The sequence below is a fragment of the Microtus oregoni genome, unplaced genomic scaffold (genome assembly GCF_018167655.1).
Source record: "Microtus oregoni isolate MIOR12 unplaced genomic scaffold, Mior012 000006F_ref0000085, whole genome shotgun sequence".
NCBI lineage: Eukaryota > Metazoa > Chordata > Mammalia > Rodentia > Cricetidae > Microtus > Microtus oregoni.
This window is the reverse complement of record NW_024543065.1, coordinates 51,609,756-51,630,053: the sequence shown is the minus strand read 5'-3', so window position 1 is coordinate 51,630,053 and position 20,298 is coordinate 51,609,756. Positions and strand designations below refer to the sequence as shown.

General features: G+C 53.5%; 1 protein-coding gene across 3 annotated transcripts; it reads right to left on the bottom strand.

Annotated features, from left to right (window-relative positions):
- Window positions 1-20,250, bottom strand: Ppp1r13l (protein phosphatase 1 regulatory subunit 13 like). Of its 3 annotated transcripts, none has more exons than XM_041653626.1 (13): window positions 19,948-20,250; window positions 10,144-10,220; window positions 9,913-10,055; window positions 8,394-8,904; window positions 8,215-8,313; window positions 8,050-8,141; window positions 7,097-7,535; window positions 5,644-6,104; window positions 3,181-3,312; window positions 2,949-3,082; window positions 2,669-2,835; window positions 1,149-1,348; window positions 1-558 (listed from the first exon to the last, which is right to left on the bottom strand). In XM_041653626.1, exons 2-13 carry the CDS (start codon window positions 10,196-10,198, stop codon window positions 520-522), a joined length of 2,472 nt encoding a protein of 823 aa, XP_041509560.1. In that variant the 5' UTR covers window positions 10,199-10,220; window positions 19,948-20,250; the 3' UTR covers window positions 1-519. The 3 variants fall into 3 exon arrangements, with proteins under 3 accessions (XP_041509560.1, XP_041509559.1, XP_041509561.1); XM_041653625.1 differs by lacking the exon at window positions 19,948-20,250 and adding an exon at window positions 18,517-18,595; XM_041653627.1 differs by lacking the exons at window positions 8,394-8,904; window positions 9,913-10,055; window positions 10,144-10,220; window positions 19,948-20,250 and adding an exon at window positions 18,517-18,917.
- Between the last annotated feature and the right edge of the window lie 48 nt (window positions 20,251-20,298).

Genomic DNA, 20,298 nt, shown 5'->3' with positions numbered 1-20,298 from the left:
TGTGCAAACAACCTTTATTTATAAAGGAAACAGTTCCCATGTCATTACAAACATAAGCCACACGGGTGTGAAGGCACTTGGTTGGGGAGGTGGGGCGCTGACATCCTGCTAAGGAGCCATGCGCCTCACCCAGGCCCCAAGGCTGCTGGGAGGAATGGGGAAGGGAGGACAGCAATGAAGGGGTGGGTCACCCTGCCAGCGTCAGCTGTGACAGCGCAGTGGCTCGCTGGTAGTTAGGAGGTTCTTTGAACCAGATCTGATTTGGCAAGTGTGCATGTGGGGTCTCCTGCCCACAAAGGTCCTCAGCCCCACCTCACCCCAATGCCTAAGGTGGCTTCCTAATCTTAAGTCTGGGGCTGCCCTTCCTCGAGCGTCTGGAAGAACGAGAACTTCTGGTGCAGGCTGCACCCCTCTGGAGATTAGGGCGAAAGTAAACTCAGCAGTAGCTGGATTAGGAAGGTCCAGGTGGAAGGCAGGCTGGCTTGCACTTTTCTTCTTGACAATCGTCCTTCATTCCTGCTAGATCTTGCTCCTCTGAGACTTCACCCTAGGGAAGAGCTGAAGGGAAGGAGACCATCAGACACCAGGAGCCCAGCCTCATTTATCCCACCCTCAAGAAGGGGGCTGCCATCACACCACCAGCCACACCCTGGCAAGGAGCAGGAAGACATGTGGGAACATGGACTTTCCTGAGTGAAAGGGATCCCCTTTACCTGTATCATAGCACAACCAATAATGGATTCTTCTAGAGTCCATCACAATGAACTGTGTGTACGTATGTGTGCAGATGTGACAGAGAGACTGGAGAGAGAGAGAGAGAGAGAGAGAGAGAGAGAGAGAGACAGGAGAGAGGAGAGAGAATGAGGGAGGAAGGGAGGGAGGGAGGGAGGAGGGAAGGAGGGAGGGGGAGAGAGAGGGGGAGAGAGAGAGGGAGAGAGAGAGAGGAGAGAGGGAGAGAGAAGCCTATTTGTAGCCAAGGCTGACCTAAAACTTACTATGCAGCCCAGGCTGGCCTTGAACTCTTAGCAATTCCCCTGCCTCAGCTTCCAAAGTAGTGGGATAACAAGAAATGCCTGGCTCTTTCTCTTTCCTGAGAGCAGCCTGGCCAAACCCATTAATAGGCTCCCACTGGGTCCCCTCTGGCTCACCCCAAAGTAGTTGCGTGGCACATAGCCCTCCTGGCCATGTAGCGAAGCCCACCACCAGTCGGTCTCCTCTGGCCCGTCCCTCCGTAGCACGGTGACTGACTCGCCCTCCCGGAAGGACAGCTCATCCCCAAACTCAGCACTGTAGTCCCAGAGTGCGTACACAACACCGTTGTGCATCAGTCCCATGCTTTGCTCGACATCTGAAAATACATAAAGTCAGGCTAGGGCCAGGGACACAGCCACACAGGGGCCAGGGCCAGGGCATGACCCCTGCTGCATGCAGCAGAGAAAAGACACCTGGAAAGCTGCCTGCCTCTGCCTGTGGGTGGGGGTGAGGTTGGAATGGGCAGCCTGCCTTCACTCAGAGTCAGCAGCTAAGATCACTTATGTATGTATTTTATGTAGACGGGGGCTTTGTCTGCATGTACATCTGCACACCAGAAGAGGGCAACAGATCCCACAGAACTGCAGTAACACGGCTGTGAGCCGCCAGGGAACTGCCAGTGTGTGTGGGGGGGTGGACTGAACTCAATCCTCTTAACTGCTAAGTGATCTCTCCAGGCCCCCACCCCACCGTCTTCTTTAAAGGTAGGCAGGGTCAAATGTGTCTCAGGCTGACCTTATACTATGTATATAGGTCAGGATGGCCCTGAACTTCTGGTCTGTCTGGCTCCACCTCCCAAGCCGTGGTGTCACAGGTGGGATCCAGCACGCCCAGTTTACGCAGTACTGGGAACAGAACCCAAAGCCTCTGTCACGCTGGGCAAGCGCTCTACTGGCTGAGCTCCATCCACACACACCACCACCCTCCCCCCTTTAGAATCTATTACTTTTTTATTTTGTGTGCATTGCAGGTACATCTGTGTGAGAGTGTCAGATCTCGGGGTTACAGTTGTCATTCGTCCCACCCCAGCTGGTTTCCAACTACGATCCCCCTGCCTTAGGAACGGGCTTGCATGCCTGGCCCCCATCTCTACCTCATGCAGTGTTAAATCCTTCTGCTCCATGATCCCTAATGTCAACCTATGACGCGATCTGCCTCTCCAGGTGTCCAAGAGAGACTACAGGCAAGCCTCTGGCGCGGTCTATCCTGGCTGTCCCCCTCATGAAGTTTAGTCTGGTCCCCGGAGTGACCTGATGTGAGCTCGGGCACATCCACGAGTGTCCCAGCCTCTAAACAGCTTCCCACAACAGTTGTCAGGATGTTTGTTTTCATTCTTGAGACAGGGTCCTGCTCTGTAGCCCTGGCTAGCCTGAGCTTGTTATGTAGACCAGGCTAGTCTCCAACTCATAAAGATCTACCCGCCTCTGACTCCCTAGAGCTGGGAATACAAGTGTGTGCCACCACAGCAGCAGGATGGCATATTTGGCATCTCAGCTGCTCACCCCTCAGGTGGAATCCAGGTGAGTTGTACAGTCTGAATGATACAGCTCCCAAGTCTCTACCCACCCACGTGCATCTGCCAGGTGGGTTATGCAGCCCCTACCCTCCCACCCCCACCTCAGGCGCGGCCTCACACCTGCCAGGTAGGTGGCACAGTCTGCATAGCCCTCTCGGTAAGGGTCGCACTTTTCGATGGCAGTGGCGCCGTCACTGAGAGTGGTGGCAAAGATGGCCGCACCGTGCTGTACCAGGGCGGTGCAGATGGCAGTGTCGTTGCATGAAGCTGCACAATGCAGCGGTGTCCTGGCGGCAGAGGAATGAGTGAGAGCGAGGTCTCCGTTGGTAGCGCCACCCCACTGCAAGTGCCCATGCCAAAGTCCTGCCTACCTCCCAGCAGGGGCATGTTGAGGACTCACCAGCCATGGCTGTCAGGGGAGTTAACATTGGCGCCCGCGGCGATGAGGAAGTCCACAATGGGGTAGTTGGCACCGCAGATGGCGTTGTGCAGAGCAGTGATGCCCTCCTCATTGGGCTGGCTTGGGTCATTCATCTGGGAACAGGAAGAGAAGGATTCAGCCCCGCCTGTCATCCTGTGCAATCCTTACACTGTCACGTGGGGGGAGGTTGGGAGGGGGAACGACACCTTACCTCCTTCACCGCCTGTTGTACCACATCCAGCTCCCCGGTCAGCGCTGCGTCCAAAAGCAGCACCAGCGGGTTGAGCCGAGCTCGCCGGGCCTTGCGCGGGGACCCCACTTTGCGCAGTACTGAGCGCATTTCCTACAGGACAAAGTGGGGCTTCAGTGACAACTGCCCACCCACACCTCAGTGGGAGAAACAGACCAGGGGCCAGGGCACCCCAAGGTCAGGAGGATCCACACCTAGGCAGGGAGGTGTGAAGGTACAAGGGCTGGCTATGCCCTTGTCCATCGGTCCTTTACAACTATCAGGTCCTCCTATGACTTTGGAATCCAGAATCCTGAGAGCTTAGAGCAAGTTAAGAAGGCATGGGGTAGGTGGCAATTATTCCTATAAGACAGCATCATAGTGCATGTCCACAATTTCAGTACTGGGTGGCTGAGGCAGGAGGACAACCTAGAGCAAGGTGGTGGTGGCCCACGCCTTTAATCCCTGCACTCAGGGGGCAGAGGCAGGCAGATCTCTGTGAGTTCCAGGCCAGCATGGTCTACAAGAGGTAGTTCCAGGACAGGCACCAAAGCTACAGAAAAACAAACAAAACAAAACAAAAACCCACAAAAAACACAAAGAGAGTTCCGGGACAGTTAGGGCTATACAGAGGAGGAGGAAGAAGAAGAAGAAGAAGAAGAAGAAGAAGAAGAAGAAGAAGAAGAGGAGGAGGAGGAGGAGGAGGAGGAGGAGGAAGAGGAGGAGGAAGAGGAGGAGGAAGAGGAGGAGGAAGAGGAGGAGGAAGAGGAGGAAGAGGAGGAGGAGGAGGAGGAAGAGGAGGAGGAGGAGGAGGAAGAGGAGGAGGAAGAGGAGGAAGAGGAGGAAGAAGAGGAGGAAGAGGAGGAGGAAGAAGAGGAGGAAGAAGAGGAGGAAGAAGAGGAGGAAGAAGAGGAAGAAGAAGAGGAAGAAGAAGAGGAAGAAGAAGAGGAAGAAGAAGAAGAAATCTTCAAAGAAACAAAAAACCCACAAAACCACTGTAATCATTAATTTTGATTGACAACTTAATGGGATTTAAAATTCACCACTGGTTTAGAGCACTGGCTCTTGCAGAGGACCCAGGTTCAAGTCCCAACACTGACATGCTGGCTCCCAACCACCTATAACTCCAGTTTAATGGGATCTGAAATTCTCCCTCTTCTGGCCTCTGCATATACATGGTACACAGACACAAATGCAGACAAAACATACATACACATGAAAATAAATAAAGTCATGCCATGGTGGCACACACCTTTAATAAGAGCACTCAGGAGGCAGATCTCTATGAGTTCGACGCCAACCTGGTCTAACACAGTAAGTAGGACAGCCAGAGCTGTTAAACAGAGAAACCTTGTCTCGAAAAACCAAAAGGTAAATAGATAAAAATAACAGCGTAGAATCACCATGGAAAGAAATCTCTGGCTAGATCTGCAAGGGAGTGTCTAGATTGGGTTAATTAAAGTGGGCCCACCTGGATTGGTGCCACCATGCCACGGGCGGGGGTGATAGACCAAATGAAAAGGAGAGGAAGCCGAAACACCAGCATTTATCTGTCTGCTTCTTGACAGTGGAGCCGCCTCCTGTTCCTGCTGCTATACCTGCCCTGCCACGATGGACTGTACCCTCAAACTGAGCCAAAGATATCTTTCTTTGATTTGCTACTGCTAATAATATTGCAAATTGATTAGCAATTGCCATTGGTAATTGAATTGCCAATCAATAAAAGATGGGACAAACACACACAATGACAACAAACAAAAAGGAGTAGCATGAACAAATTCCTGGGTCGTGTTCACATGGGAGGGTCACGGTCACATCCCAGGCAGCAGTCACTCCTCACAGCAAACTGATGGGGGGTGGGCACTGCTGTTCTCACCCCATTTCACAGACACAGAGTGGCTGAGTCTGGCCCTAGGACGTACAGCTGAATAAACGGGGACAGGAGGAAAACTCTATAGCTGGTGCATATGACCATTGATGACCAAAGTCTTGGGGACCAGAGACTCTCTCTTCACAAGGAGACAGAACAAGTAGGCACCATAGACTGGTCTCCAGGTCTCAGGTAAACCCATTGTCACACTGAAAACTCAAATCAACTGCAGGTATAAAATTAAGATTCACGAAGGAATGTGGGCAGAGGTATAGGCAAATGAAGCCAAGGTGTCAGCCTGGTCATCCCTCCATCCATCCAGTCTTTCCCTTTTCCCCTGCACCCTGCCAGCCCTGTCTACATAAAAGACTACATTTCCCAGGTTCCTTTGCAGCACGGTGGGTGCCATCTTGGGTCATGAAGCCAGGGTCATCTCCAAAGACAGTGGTGTAACCGAGGCGACAGGGTTCTGGGTGCAACACTAGGTCTCATTTAAACCACTATACGGTTAAGACTTTCCTTTACACAGCTGTATCAGAGGTGAACACATACTGTCGTCTCCTCCTGTGACTTACCACGCTCTGAGGCTGCTCTGGAAGACTGCTTTGGGATGGTGCAGGGGGTGGGACGGGAGCTGGTGGGGCAGGAGCAGGGGGCCCTGCCCTGGCCTCGGATCCCTCTGTGATTGTGCCCAGCTCCGGCTCGGGCCCGCCAGGCCCTGGGCCGCCGTGCCGATGAAAGAGTCTATTGATGATCAGTTGGTACTGTTTCTTGTGGGTGGGGGGCAGGGCTACGGCAGGGCTCTGCTCCATGGAGCCTCTGCGCTTCAGGGGCCGAGGAATCTCTGCCAGAACGCGGGCCACCTCCTCCAGCTCAGGCACGGTCTGTGCTTCGGGTGGCAACGCTGGCTGCAGCCTGGTAGGGCTGAGAGGCCGAGTGACGGTGCCTTCATCTGCGTCGCCGGCCTCCAGCACGGGAGCCAGTAGCCCCTCTAGCTCCGGCTCTGGCTCCAGCTCGGCAGGGCACTTGAGGAGGCCTAACGAGAACAAGAGCCCCATCAGAGGAAGAAAAACTAGGAGTCTCTCAAAACCTACAACTTCCAGGGTGCAACCAGCTCCTGTGCTGTGTGACCTCAGGGCAGTTACTTGCTACACTTTGCCTGGGCTGTATATGATATATGTTATGGTAGCTTCCATTTACTGAGCATCTATATGCCAGATTTATTTTTTTATGGTGCTGAGCAGTGAACCCAGGGCACATGATAAGCATTCCACCCACGGAGCTACATCCCCATCACCCTTCTCCATCATGGAGAAGGTCAGTGACCATCTCCATTTTACGAAAAGAAATCGGAGGCTCAGAGAGGGAAAGCCACTTGCCCAAAGTCCCACAGCTAGTTGTCTCTGGAATCTGCATTCCTACCATCAACAATAAACTCAGTTTTCTAGGTTCCTAAGAATTTCACTCCCTACATCTCATGCAGAAAATTCCAGAGTAGAAGCCTGGTGTTCAAGGGCCTCTTTTTTCCTGGTCTTTGTCCACCATCCCAATGTCCCCCATAATCCTACAAGGTAAACACTGTTACGCTCTTTTCACAAGTGGGAAAAACAGGCGCAGAGAGGTAGAGCGATTTATCCTGAGTCACATAGCAAGACAGCAGTTCGGAGAGGCTCAAGCTCAACCCCTCTGGCACTGAAGGAGACGGTGGGCAATGAGCATTTTCTATGCATTGCCTTATTTTCAAGATCTGATACGGTTTTAGTACTATGTCCCAAAAGATAGGATTGTACTGGGATTCAGCGTTTATACTCAGGGAACACAGGACTCTGAGAGGCTAAAGCACAAGTCCTAAGCCTCCCAGGGCTCTGCTCAACCCCTCTGTAACCCTGGTACCGTGTTCATTCCCATGGTTATCTGGCCCGGCTCTCTGCGGGCTCTCTGCCCGGCTGTCTGGACTCGGGCTTGGCCGCAGCCGCGCAGCTGCTCTGGTCCCCAGCGTTTGTGCCGGAACCCTCTCCGCCGACTCACCTTCGTTCACGGGAGGCCAAGTCTGTTGAGGCGCTGGAGTCTGAGGCTGGGCCTGGGCCTGAGCCTGGGGCTGGGGGGGCATCTGAGGTTGGGCCTGGGTGGGTGGCTGTGGGGGTGGCTGAGGCAACTTAGGTGGGGGAGCTCGCGAGAAGATGGGGGATCCCGGGAGCACAGCCCTGCTGGCTCCATGTTCCCAGAAAGCATTCTGGAGCTTAAAGATCATGCTGAGGGGTATGGGGCGCTGGCGCAGGGCGTTGCGGGGCTGGGGGCTGGAGGGGGGCATGGGGATGCGGCTGACGGGCTGCCAGCTGCGGGGCAAAGTGCCTGAAGGTCCTGCTGAGCCCATGGTGCGGCGGTAACTGCCCATGTCAGAACGCCTGTCCGTGGCCAGAGGGGACACCTTGTAATTGCGTGGCAATGTTGCACTGGTGAGGTTGTCCTGGGGCAGGGGGAGAGAAAGGGAAGATGAGGGAAGGTGAGAGAAAGGAACTTAGACAGGTAAGGACAAAGGGGTGAGGGGAAGGACAGAACCTGTGTGTGATAGCCCACACCAGTAATCCAGCAGGGGAGGCTGAAGCAGGAGGACTGCCCCAGTGAGGGGTTGGCTCAGTGGTAGAGCCCCTGCCTAGAATCCCCCAGTGAGGGCTGGGGTGTGGCTCAGTGGTAGAGCCCCTGCCTAGAATCTCCCAGTCAGGGCTGAGGTGTGACTTGGTGGAGCCCCTGCCTAGAATCTCCCAGCGAGGGCTGGGGTGTGGCTCAGTGGTAGAGCCCCTGCCTAGAATCCCCCAGTGAGGGGCTGGGGCGTGGCTCAGTGCTATGCACTCACCTAGAATGAGCGTGAACTAGGTCCAAGATTTAATCCTCAGACTCGCACCATAAAGAGCACGAGGAAAGGCACACACACACACCCTGGACCCTCCACCTTCACCCCCTGCTGCCCACCTGCACCTCACCTTGCCACTGCCCCCCAGCCCGTCCAGGCTGCTCTCTCTCCAGGGTAAGAGCTGCAAACCGGGGGAGGCAGGTCGTGTAAAAACATCCAGCCCTGCAAAACACACATCGTTAGGATGGACTTCAGACTCCTGTAGTCCAGGTGCCCCCTATCATCAGTCACTCACGTTCATAGCTTGCTGTCTGAGAAGACTTTTTCTCATAAGCTACGTCCAAATCAGACTCGTTCCAGGCTTTCGGAGGCCTCCGGCGCAGCGTCAGGTCATCTGGGGAAAGGGGTGCATGAGTGAGGGTGTAAGCATAGGCTAGACCCGGCCAACCTCCCTAAGAGTGGGTCCCCGTGCACCTTGAGCGCGAAGCGGTGGGGCGAAGGCACTACCACCCGCGCCCAACAGGGGGCTCCCGAACGCGGCCGGTGAGTCATAGCCAGCAGTGGTTGGACGCGGGGAAGGTCCGCGCTCCGGAAAGAAGGCTTGGGGTCCCTCAGCTAGAGGGCTGCCCCGGGGGGACCCTGCGCGACTCAGATAGTCGAAGGGCGTCGAGGGACCCGGCTGGCGCAGCGAGCTAGCTCCAGGCCGCGGAGATGGCGCCCGGCCATGGGGACTGGCAGCCCCGTCAAAGGCACGGGGTCTGGGCGATGGCGCACGCTCCAGGCTGCTGTAGGCATCGGGCTGCAGATAGATGGGGGTACGTGGGGAGGACGGCCGGCCTTTGGGGGACAGAGGGCTGTAGGGGTGCAGGGACGGGGCACTCTCCGAGCGTCCAAAACGGGTCTCTGTGCTATCCGTGGGTGTCTTCTGCGGGGACCCTCTGCTGCCAAAATGCTCTGGGACAGGGCTGGTGCTGTACCGGGATATCTATGGGTAAGTCGGGTACGGAAGAGTCAGAGGAGACAATAGGGGTCAAATGGGGAAGATCAGCGTAGACAATGGAAAGTCAATGTGGAGACGTCAGAGTAGGCCTGCTGACTGGGCGCGAGGGGCTCTAGCTTGTTACTGGTTCTTTTATATGATTTAAGAAAAGGCCTTTTGCTGCATGTAAGCTTTCCCCCTTTTTTCCCCCACGTTAATCCCAGCAAAGGTAAGCGGGAGTTCGAGGCCAGCCTGATCTCTAGAGAATTCCAAGACAGCCTGGGTTGTTAGACAGAAAAATCCTGTCTGGAGCGTGGGGGGGTTGAACCTGGCTTGATGGTGCACACCTTTAATCCATGCACTCAGGAGGCAGAAGGGCAGAAGCAGGCAAATCTCTGTGAGTTCGAGGCCAGCCTGGGTTGTTACACAGAGAAACCATGACGGGGGGGGGGGGGGGGGGGGGGCAAAGCTCACACCTTTAATCCCAGCAGACACAGGTAGATCTCTGTGAGTTCCAGGCCAGCTAGGGCTACATACTTAGACCCCATCTTAAAAAATAAATTAATATAAAATTGCCTTTTTAACAGGGTCTCACAAAGCTCAGGCTACCTGAGGGTCTCCATGTAGCCAAGTGTGGCTGTGAATTCCTTATCCTCCTGCCTCTACCTCTCCAGTGTAACAGGTGTGTACCACAAGCCCTGATTTTATATGGTACGGGAGATGGAACCCAGACCTCCATTCATGCCAGGCAAGCATTCTACCCACTTAGCCAGCCTCTGTGTAGCCCAGGCTGGCCTTGAACTCAGTGTGGAGGAGTGAGGCTGGCACTGAATTGATCCTTCCGCCTTAGCTGCCTTTAGAGCAAGGAAGAGCCTACTCTCTATGCCTATGTGGCCCTCTCTTCTAGATGGCCTTGCAGAACTCACACCTACACAACCTTAGAAACTCAAGCCTCCCCTAGGGCATGGAGAGAAGCTGGCTTTGGGGGGCCAGGGCGGGGGTCACCAAGCTCACCCTAGTGGGGACTCCAGCCTGTGGGCCAGGAGGCGCTGGCGAGTCTGACCACCAAGACTCTAACTGCTTGGTCAATTCATCCACTTTGGCGGCCGCGGTGTCCAACTCCATCTGTTTCAGGTCCATGTGCTTCATGGCCAGAGCTGGGTGTGGGAGTGAAGGTCAGGACTACGCCCCCTACACCCCGTGCCCTTGCCGGGCCCTGCCCATCCGCCCCTGCCCCCAGCTCACACTGGAAGTTCAGATCCAGAAGATCACTCGCATTCTGGAAGGCTTCGCTGTCCATGGTGCCGGCCGGAGCAAGGTGCCTGCCCGGGTGGAGAACTTGCTCAGACCCTCAGGCCACGCCCCTCCAGGCGCAAACCCAAGGAAGGCGCGCAGGGTGGGGATAGGGGGTTTCTACAGTCATTAAGGTTCCAAAATGCCAATTCCTTCAAAAGCCCTGTCCATGTCCACTATCTACCTAGAAGTCTTAAGCCATTCTAGAAAGTTGGAGACAAAGAATCTCTCCATCACCCCTCATAGGGTATTGAACTGAGGCTAAAATAATTGCTACTTTAATGAATGTCCACTAGGGACCAGGAGACACCACCAGACATTTTGTTGTTGATTTTTTTGTTTTGTTTTGTTTATTGCTGTAATGAGGATTAAAGACAATGCCACATACATGTCAAATAGGGGCTCTACCACACCTTCAGTCCCTCACCGGAGAATTCTATGCAGGGCCTCTACCACTGACCCACACCTCAGTCCCTCACTGGGGGATTCTAGGCAGGGGCTCTACCACTGAGCCACACCCCAGCCCCTCACTGGGGGATTCTAGGCAGGGGCTCTACCACTGAGTTACTCCTCCATCTATTCTTTTACTTTCCACGTTGACATAGGGTTTTGTTGGGTTTTTTTGTTGTTGTTGTTGTTTTGTTTTTTCCGGATAAGCTTTTCTCTGTGTAGCTTTGGTTGGTGCCTGTCCTGGAACTCACTCTCTCTGTAGATTAAAGGCATGAGCCACCACCACCTGGCCTTTTTTTTTAATTTATTTACTTATTATGTATACAACATTCTACCTTCATGTATGTCTGCAGCCAGAAGAGGGCATCAGATCCCATTAACGATGGTTGTGAGCCACCATGTGGTTGCTGGGAATTGAACTCTGGAAGAGCAGTCAATGCTCTTAACCTCTGAGCCATCTTTCCAGTCTGGATTTTTTGTTTTTTTGGTTTTTTTTTTTTAGTTTTTCAAGACAGGGTTTCTCTGTAGCTTCAGAGCCTTTCCAGGAACTAGCTCTTGTAGACCAGCCTGGCCTCGAACTCACAGAGATCCACCTGCCTCTGCCTCCCGAGTGCTGGGATTAAAGGCACACACCATCACTGCCTGGCCACACATGGTCTTTTTAAGTATTTAGGGTGACCTGAAAACTTTATGTACCTCAAACTACGTAGGCTTCAAGATCCTTGGCCTGCCTTGACCTCCAAGACTCTTGATTTGTAGGTCTGTACCTGTACACTAAGTTTGCTGTGTGGTTTTAGTTGTGTTTTTAGATATTTATTCTATGTGTATGAGCATCTGCACAACTGCACGCTTGGTGCCATGGTGATCAGAAGAGGACGTCAGATTCCCTAGAACTGTAGCTACACACAGTTGTGAGCCATCTCTCCAGCTTGTTTTTGTTGTTGTTTGGGACAGGCTGGTCTGAAACTGGTATGTAGGTTAGAAGTACCTCAAACTTCTGCTCCTCCTGCCCCTCTGGCCTGAGTGCTGAGATTATATATAGGCTTGGAGCACCAAGTGGGTTTGTGGTACTGGGAATGGACCCAGGGCGTCATACACGCTACGTATGCACGCCACCAACAGAGCCACAGCCCTAGCCCCACTCTTCCCTTAAAACAGCTATGAGCCAGGCAGGTGCCTTCCTGTAATGTCAGCTCTCAGGAGGCAGTTGTAAAGGGTTTCTAGTTTCAGACTAGCCTAGGCTAGAGTGTACTCAGTCTAGCCTGGGCTACAGAGTGAATTCCTGCCAGGCAGTGGTGACACACACCTTTAATCCCAGCACTTGGGAGGCAAAGGCAGGAGGATCTCTGTGAGTTCAATTCTCAGCACCCTCATGGCAGCTCACAACCATCTGTGACTGCAGTCCCAGAGGACCCAACACCTTCTTCTGGCCTCCACGGGCATCAGGCACACATGCCCGACGTGTGCACACATCATGTATGTAAAACATGCATGTGGTGCACACACATACATGCATGTAAAACACTCATATACATAAAACAAAACAAATCTTAAAAAACAACCACACATGAGGCGGCCGATAGTGGTAGTGAAGGACACCGACCCACGGCTTTCATGTGCAGGTACACACCAACACACAATACATGGTGATATACTCCAACACATGATACACGGTGATATACTCCAACACATGATACATGGTGATATACTCCAACACATGATACACGGTTATATACTCCAACACATGCTACACAGTGACCTACTCCAACACACAATACACGGTGACAAACTTCAACACACGATACACAGTGACATACTCCATACATATGATACATGGTGACATACTCCAACACACGATACACAGTGACACATTCCAACATACGATACACAGTGACATACTTCAGACACAGAAATACACAGAGAGGGAAACACACAATACGCACTGCACACACACACACACACACACACACACACACACACACAAAACCTTGCCAATAAGCAAAGAAAATACAATTCAGACAGGTTGGAGTCAAGCGCTCACGCATCTGTGGTGACCCCTCCCTCCCAGGGCTTGGGAGGTGCAGGCAAGAGGATTAAGACTCATTCTTGGCTACTCAGCAAGTTGGAGGTTAGTCTAGACAATAAGAGACCCTGTCCCAAAAAACAAAGAGAAAAAGGAAGAAATAAAACGAAAGAAAAGAAAGAAGCCTGGAGTCGGATTGCCTAAGGAAAGCAGCCTTAGGCACTTCCGACTGTTTCACGGAGCCCCAGTTCAGTTCCCAGCACCCATGTAGGGCGGCTCACAGCTGCCTGGAACTCCAGCGCCAAGGGATCCAACACCTCTCCAGCCTTAGAGGGCACCTGCACTCATAGTAACATACATACACATACTTTTTATTTCTTTTTTTAAAGACATATTTATTTATTATGTATATAATGTTCTGTCTGCATGGATGCCTGCAGGTCAGAAGAGGGCACCAGATCTTATTTATGGTGATTGTGAGCCACCATGTGGTTGCCGGGATTGAACTCCCAAGCTCTGGAAGAGCAGCCAGTGCTCATAACCTCTGAGCCATGTCTTCAGCCCCCACATACACATACTTAAAAATAAAGTAAATCATCCAGGTGGTAACGGCACACGCCTTTAATTCCAGCACTCAGGAGGCGGAGGCAGGTGGTCTCTTGAGTTTGAGGCTGGCCTGGAAGACATTACTGCTGTCAATAAGAGGCCTTGTTCACGCTGACCCATTGTTAAGGGGGGGCGGAGTAGTCAGGGCCAGAGATGCAGCTTTGGTCACCAGCCAGTAGGAGGAAGCTAGGCTGGGAACCGGTTACACCAGCCATCTTTATCCCCATGGCAGCCGCCAAGCCCGCCAGCTCTGTCACCTTTTTAGCCTTGGCGGTAAAGGTGTAGGCCGTGGGGCCAGCTCGGACATGTTGACACCAGCCTGTCTGGGAAGCCACAAGGAACAGAACTTGTTGGGGTTGGTGGCTCATCTGAGCATGCGTGACCTTAAGTCCTCTCCACTCCTAGGGCAGGAGACTCCCCGGACTCTGCCTGAGACTCCACATGAGGAAGAAGGATGTAAACTAAGTACCCCCAAAGGCCCTTCTGATCTCAAAGAGGTCTCCACTCTGAAGCCTGGTACTTGCTGTATTTGGTCTCACTGCATAGCCCAGACTGTGCAGGAACTTTATTAATGGGTCCTCTTGCCTCTCTGTGGCGGGAGCTATGGACACGCATCACCATAACTAGTAAGGACTCTGAGACGGTGAAGATCTACAAAAATGGACCTGAAAGCTTAGGTGTCTACTGAAAGAAACGTCAGAACTGGTAGAGCCTCTGCCTAGAATCCCCCAGTGAGGGGATGGGGGTGTGGCTCAGTGGTAGAGCCCCTGCCTAGAATCCCCCAGTGAGGGGCTGGGGTGTGGCTCAGTGGTAGAGCCCCTGCCTAGAATGCCCCAGTGAGGGACTGGGGTGTAGCTCAATAATGGAGCTCTGTCTATTTTTTTTTAATAGGAGACTGGTTATCATAGTATACAACTTTAATACTACACTCAGAGGGAAATATATCACATTGAGTTTGAGGCCCATCAGGGGTACACAACAAGTTCCAGGTCAGCCAGGACACACACAACCCCACCATTTTTTTTTTGAAAGGCAGGCTTTCTCAGTGAACATCTTTTTTTAATTCTTATTATTAATTGTGCTTCAGGCATCAGATCCCATTATAGATGGTTGTGAACCATCATATGGGTGCTGGGAATTGAACTCAGGACTTCTGGAAGAGCAGTCAGTGCTCTTAACCACTGAGCCATCTCCCAGCCCCTGCTCTGTCTATTGTTATTGAGTCCCTAAATTCAATCTCTAGTAAAATGGGCTTCAAGTCCCAGAGTCTACCTCTTTCTAGTCTACCTCTATCTTACTCTAGAATTCTTTCACTTATTCTGCTCACAATTTCTAGTTTCCTGCCGCACTTTCTTTTTTTTTTTAATATTTATTTATTTATTATGTATACAATATTCTGTCTGTGTGTATGTCTGCAGGCCAGAAGAGGGCACCAGACCTCATTACAGATGGTTGTGAGCCACCATGTGGTTGCTGGGAATTGAACTCAGGACCTTTGGAAGAGCAGGCAATGCTCTTAACCACTGAGCCATCTCTCCAGCCCCCTCCTGCCGCACTTTCTGACGATCCCAGAACTGCGCTCTCCTGGAGTCTGCCACAAGCCAGAAACCAGAGGCGAGGATGTGAACTCTGGAGCGCCCAACAAGAGTACCTCGGCTGCTGAACTTGTAAAACAAAGATAAAAAAGTTACCTCTCTGGATCAGTGGAAAGATCTGTCTCAACAAAAGATACAAGAGGAAATCAGAGCTGTGAGAATCCCAGTCTCAGAAAGCAGAGTATAGTCGGGCCTGGCCGCACACACCTGTAATCCCAGCTTACTTGGGAGGCTGACCCAAAATGAGGGAGAGTTCAAGGCCTGGTTGGAGAGCAGAGTCCATTGAAGGGGCCAGCCTGGGCAAGCCTGTCTCAAAATAAAAGTTTAAATAAAGGGCTGGGCATGGTGGCACATGCCTGTAATGGCAGCTTTCAAAGGCAGAGGCCTGAAGATAGCCAGGCTTGTTTACATCTCATGCTCCAGGCTGGAGAGATGGCTCTGCAGTTTAGAGTGTGGAGGACCAGAGTTCCAGTTCCAGCTGCACGTACCAGCTCCAGCTGCGGCCTCTGCCTCTGAAGGTATCAGCCCTTGTGTGCACAGAGGACTGAGAACAGCTCTGCAGGTAAGAGCCTGTTCTTCCAGAGGACAAGAATTCCTCCATTCCCAGTACCGGACAGGAAGATCTTTTGGCAAATGTACCACTATCAAACTGGGTTCTGAGAGCAGGTCTGTTATGGGTGGTAGAAACACCTTGACCGTCAGGGGGCGCGCGTTCTCCGCAAGAGCAAAGGCTGAGCTCAGGCCTGGGGAATGCGAGGCGGGCCTGGGCAGGTGCACAGCTCCAAGCCAGGGAGCTGGGCGGGCCAGGCAAGGCAAAGCCTCTGTTCCCATGCTCCTGTTCCTGCCCTCCACCCTCAGGTCTTCTTCCTTGGGCTGCCCTCCAACTCTAGCTCCCCCTTCAACTGGCTCCCAGCTCTGCTCCACCCTTAGGTTTCCTTGCCCGCCTCCTCTGTACCGCAGCCAGATGCGCAGAGGCGAAGGATCCTATTGGCTTCCTGGAACAGTCAGTGGGATCCAGGTCAGGGCCTTGGGATGGGTTGGGAACACCCAAAGTGTAATCCTTCACTCTACCTGGGTCAGTCGTGCCTCTGTGGAATGGGCTAGGGGCTTCTCCTAGCCAAGCCTCTGCCTTCAGCTGGCCACCACAGCAGTTTCTTTGTCCCGCAGTTTCTCATGTGTACTGTGTGTGTATGTGTGTGTAGGGGATGGATGCCTTCACCCAGATGAGGTGTGAGGTGCGGGGGACCTAAATCATACAGTGTTTACAAGTGCAGTGTAAGAACTGAATGTCTCACGTCATGACTGCTATTTTACCAGCCTTCTTCTATGGTCCTCTAGGGTAGCACAGATGAGTGTCTGCAACCCTAGCGACCCTGAGGCAGGAGGATCTCCAGTTCAAGGCCACCCTGGGCGACTTAAGTGACGCTGTCTCAAACAAGAGCTGAGCTTCAGCTCCCAGCAGCAGAGTGCTCATGTAGCCTGCACGTGGCTTGGGTTCAGCCCCTGAGGCCAGGGGGATCAATCACACATGGGCAGGCTCTGAGCCAGGGACAAAAGCCCAGGCGCCATAGATTCTCCCAAAGAGTCTTTTGTGAGAGCTTTCGGTCGGCTGACTTGTCTGGACCTACGTAGACCAGGTTGACCCGGCCTTCAAGAGAGCCGCCTGCCTTTGCCTCCCTGTGCCGGGATTAAGAAGCATGTCCGCCATGCCCCACAGCGGTTGTGTGGGTTTCCTCGTGTGGTCCATGCTGTGCTTTTTGTTTGTTTTTTTATTTTCTAGACAGGGTTTCTTGGTGTAGTCTGAGCTATCCTGGAATTCACTCTGTAAACCAGGCTAGCTTCGAACCCAGAGATCTGCCTGCCTCTGCCCCCACCCAAGTGTTGGGATTAAAGGTGTGTGTCACCGCCACCCCGCACCCACGCTATGCTTAAACTTCCAATCCTCTTGCCCCCACCTCTCCAGTGCTAGAAATACCGACATGAAACTTGCCAGTCTGCTTTATTCAGTTCTGGGGAATGAACCCCGGGGATTCCTGCATGCTAGACAAGCATTCTACCCTCTGAGCCCATGTGCCTCTGAGCCCCGGGTTCTGTTGCCAGTGGTCTCAACTGCCTGAGCTTTTGGACCACAGAACCCCAAATTTCCCACCTGCCACAATGATTATCCCCAGGAATGCAAGACTACTGCAGGGTGAGAACCCTGAAGATTTCAGACAGAAACTGGCAAGATTCCAGGGTGTGGGTGGTGTCTGTTTGCCAGCCTCAGTTTCCCCAGTGCTAGGGAGGAGTCCTCCCTGGGGTCAACAAACTCCACTGAAGGTGGAACTCGCTGTTCCTACCTTTGGGTGATTGCCAAACGCTTCTGTGGACGTGGAGATCCATCCTGACCTGGACCTGGCAGGACAGTCTGTGTTGGCAGCTGTGGCTATTTTTTTTTCCCTTTCATTTCAGGCTGTCACTGGTGTTCTTGCACTATTAACCGCACCCTCCTTCAGATCCTTGTCCCTCCCACCCCCACTAGCTTCTTAATCCCCAACATAAGGGCCCAGAGGTAGAGAGGCAGAGCGAATAGCCTTCCTGTTCCTGCCCTCTCCCAGGCTCAAGGGCAGACACCTCCAGAATTAGCCTCTATCCCTCCCTTATCTCCCACAATACCTCAGGTCAGACAGATGGAAGTGGAGGTGACATTTCTCACCTCTGGGTCAGCGCAAGGAACCCCACCACGGAAAGAAGGCTAATTAGAAAAATCTGGTGAGAGTGAAGGAATTCTCACAGACAGCTGTCACAAGAGCGAAGGCGACGTATGGCTCACCAGTCTCAGTTTACCCTTTTCATTCTGTGTAAATGCAGCAGTACACAGCCACACAAGCCTCCCGGATTCGGCCCCGCGGTCCTGTTATTCTGGCCTGGGCTCTACAGTGACCTCAGCAAACCCCAGTTATTTCCCACCCCAATGGGGCAACAAGAGGTACGACCCCATCTCCGCTAGGGGGCGCCCTTGGTCAGATGTGCCCCCTCTGGTTAGGCAGGTCTGACGCCCCGGTTAATGACATGTTGGGGTTCGCTCAGCGGCACAGAGAGGTTGGAGAGCTGCCCCGATTTCTCATCCCCTGCCCCCATCCCAAAACTAGAAGTGGGGTGTAGCGCCAGGACATAGCTTTCTGAGGGACCCATGACCCCACCCTCGTGTCTGTCCCACTCTTTCCAAAGACCAGGGATTCACTATCCCAGAGCCACGAATTTGACGCAAAGACCTAGAGTGGCTCGGTGCTGAAGGCTGCTGGAGGGCGACCGGGGACCCAACCATTCTAGAACGACCTAACCTCCCACATCCATCCAAAAGTCAGAGATACGAGACTCACAATATTCCCCCGAGACACCTCCAAGAGTCCCCAGTTAAAGTATCCAAGAATTCCAGTTCCAATGGCCCCCCGGGACCAAACGCTCCAAGTACTACTAAGATCTCCAGTCGTCCAAGCCCTCATCCATCTACCCAGTAAAGCCGGCACTCCAGTTCTTACTTTATAGGGACCCAGGCGTGAGTGTCCCACAGTTTGCCCTGGGACCTAAGGTTCGAGGTCCCACCAAATCACCCCAGGGACGTGGTGTCAGGTTCTGGGATGGCTAGACCCCAGGTGGGGTGGAACTCACGCGTCCGGGGCAGATCCTGGCACCAGGGGGGTTTTCCTCGGGCTCCGGCTCCGGCTCCAGCGGCGGGGAGCGGAGGACGGGGCGGGGCAGTCGCAGGGAACAGGTTAGACGACGGGACTCTGACTGGAGGAAGGCGTGTCCCACAGGGGAGGGAGAGCTGCGACCGCCTCAAGTACCTTGGGATTTGTAGTCCCGGAGGGGCGGGGCGCAACAGGGGACATTTCCATTTGGAGTCAGGCGCGATCCATTTCACAGACAGCAAGAACGAGGACCAGAAGATCGAGGGCGCCCTGGACGGTGACATGCACAGGAGTCCAGACCTCCACTCAGAACTCCTGAGCCCATCCCCACACCTCTAGTCTCAGTTTCCCAGGCGGGGAGAAATTCACACGACCCAATACTGCTGCGAGAAAAGGACCCACCTTAATCAGGACTCGGAGCCCCGGCTTACCTGTCTAAATGAAATAAAAATAAGGGGCCTTTAATCATAGCACTCGGGAGTTAGAATCAGGGGCATCTCTGCAAGTTCGAGACCATCCTGGGCCACATAATGAGATCACGCCTCAAAAACAAAACAACGCAACACAAAAACCCGCCTTGGTTGCTTTACTGGAGAGCCCAGCAACAGGCTGGACTACAATCCCCAGCAGCACTCGTGGGCGAAGTCCCCCACTAGCCACCCTCGGGTTCTCTGGGAGATGGAGTCTTGGAGCCCTCAAAAGACGAGCCCGAGTTTCTAGCCCACGAGCGAGGGGGGACACATAGTCTGGTGATCCCTGGCGGAGGAACTCTTCCCTGTGTCCTTGGCCTCCTCTGAGTTCTCGAAAGCCGCAGGATAAGGGGCAGCATCACAGTTCTGGAGGAGTCTCCCAAACCTCCGCGGAGGGGCGGGACGCGACGCTGACACACCGGCCAGGAATGCAGTCGGGTCACCCTGTCTCGCCGCGGTCCCGCGACTCCACCCGCCGCCCCACGCGCTGCAGTACTGCTGGGAAGGGGCGTGGGCGCGTCCCCCAAATCCCGCGTCCACGTGCAGCTGTTTACTTGGGCCGCGGGGCAGGGAGGGGTCGGCCAGCTGCACCTCTACCTCCCTCGGAGAGGTGGGGAATTCTTCCCGCTCAGGACCCTAAGTCTACGAAGGCATCTACGAGTTTCACACGACCCACTACCCCTCACTCCATTTGGAGCCACGCTCCGCGCTTAGGGGTCCGAGACTCCTCCTCTGACCCCAGAACTCCTCCCCCTTGGTTTCCCGCTTACGCCAGACTCCAGAAACTCCGCCTCTCGTTGGTACTTTAAATCCTCTGAGAGCCCGCTCTTTTCTATTTTCCGATCTCGTCCATTCACGCCTTCCTCTCTTTCGCCACATCAGAGACTTCCCAAGACACACTCTAGCTTTGAAAGCACAACCCTGCCAACCAGAATTCTCACCTGGCTCTTACAGGAATGTCTGCACAATCGGCCTTCTGTCTCTTTAAGACCCGCGGGCGGGCTGGGTCACTGCCTCATTAAGACAGTGTTGGAAGAAACCACGTGAGCAAAGTTGGCGGGGCGGACCCTCCGAGATCCGACCAGGCTTGCATTCCCGACAAACAGGGAAGTGATTTCCCCGGAGGTAGATCGTTGAAAAATTAGTCATTCCTCCGCTGTGTACTGTTCAAAAGTGGAGATCAGTCCGGTTCCGTAAATAGAGTGACAGCGGCCGAGCCACGCCCCCATTCTCGCACGCGACTTGGACGCTTCCGGGTTCGACTCCACCTCCGGGGTCCACGTGGTAGGCAG

Coding starts and splice junctions, on each gene's coding strand:
- Ppp1r13l (XM_041653626.1), bottom strand. CDS start 10,198: ATGGACAGCGAAGCCTTCCAGAATGCGAGTGATCTTCTGGATCTGAAC. Junction 8,142..8,214: donor TCAGACAGCAAGCTATGAAC/GTGAGTGACTGA, acceptor TGTGTTTTGCAG/GGCTGGATGTTTTTACACGA. Junction 3,313..5,643: donor CAGAGCAGCCTCAGAGCGTG/GTAAGTCACAGG, acceptor TTTGTCCTGTAG/GAAATGCGCTCAGTACTGCG.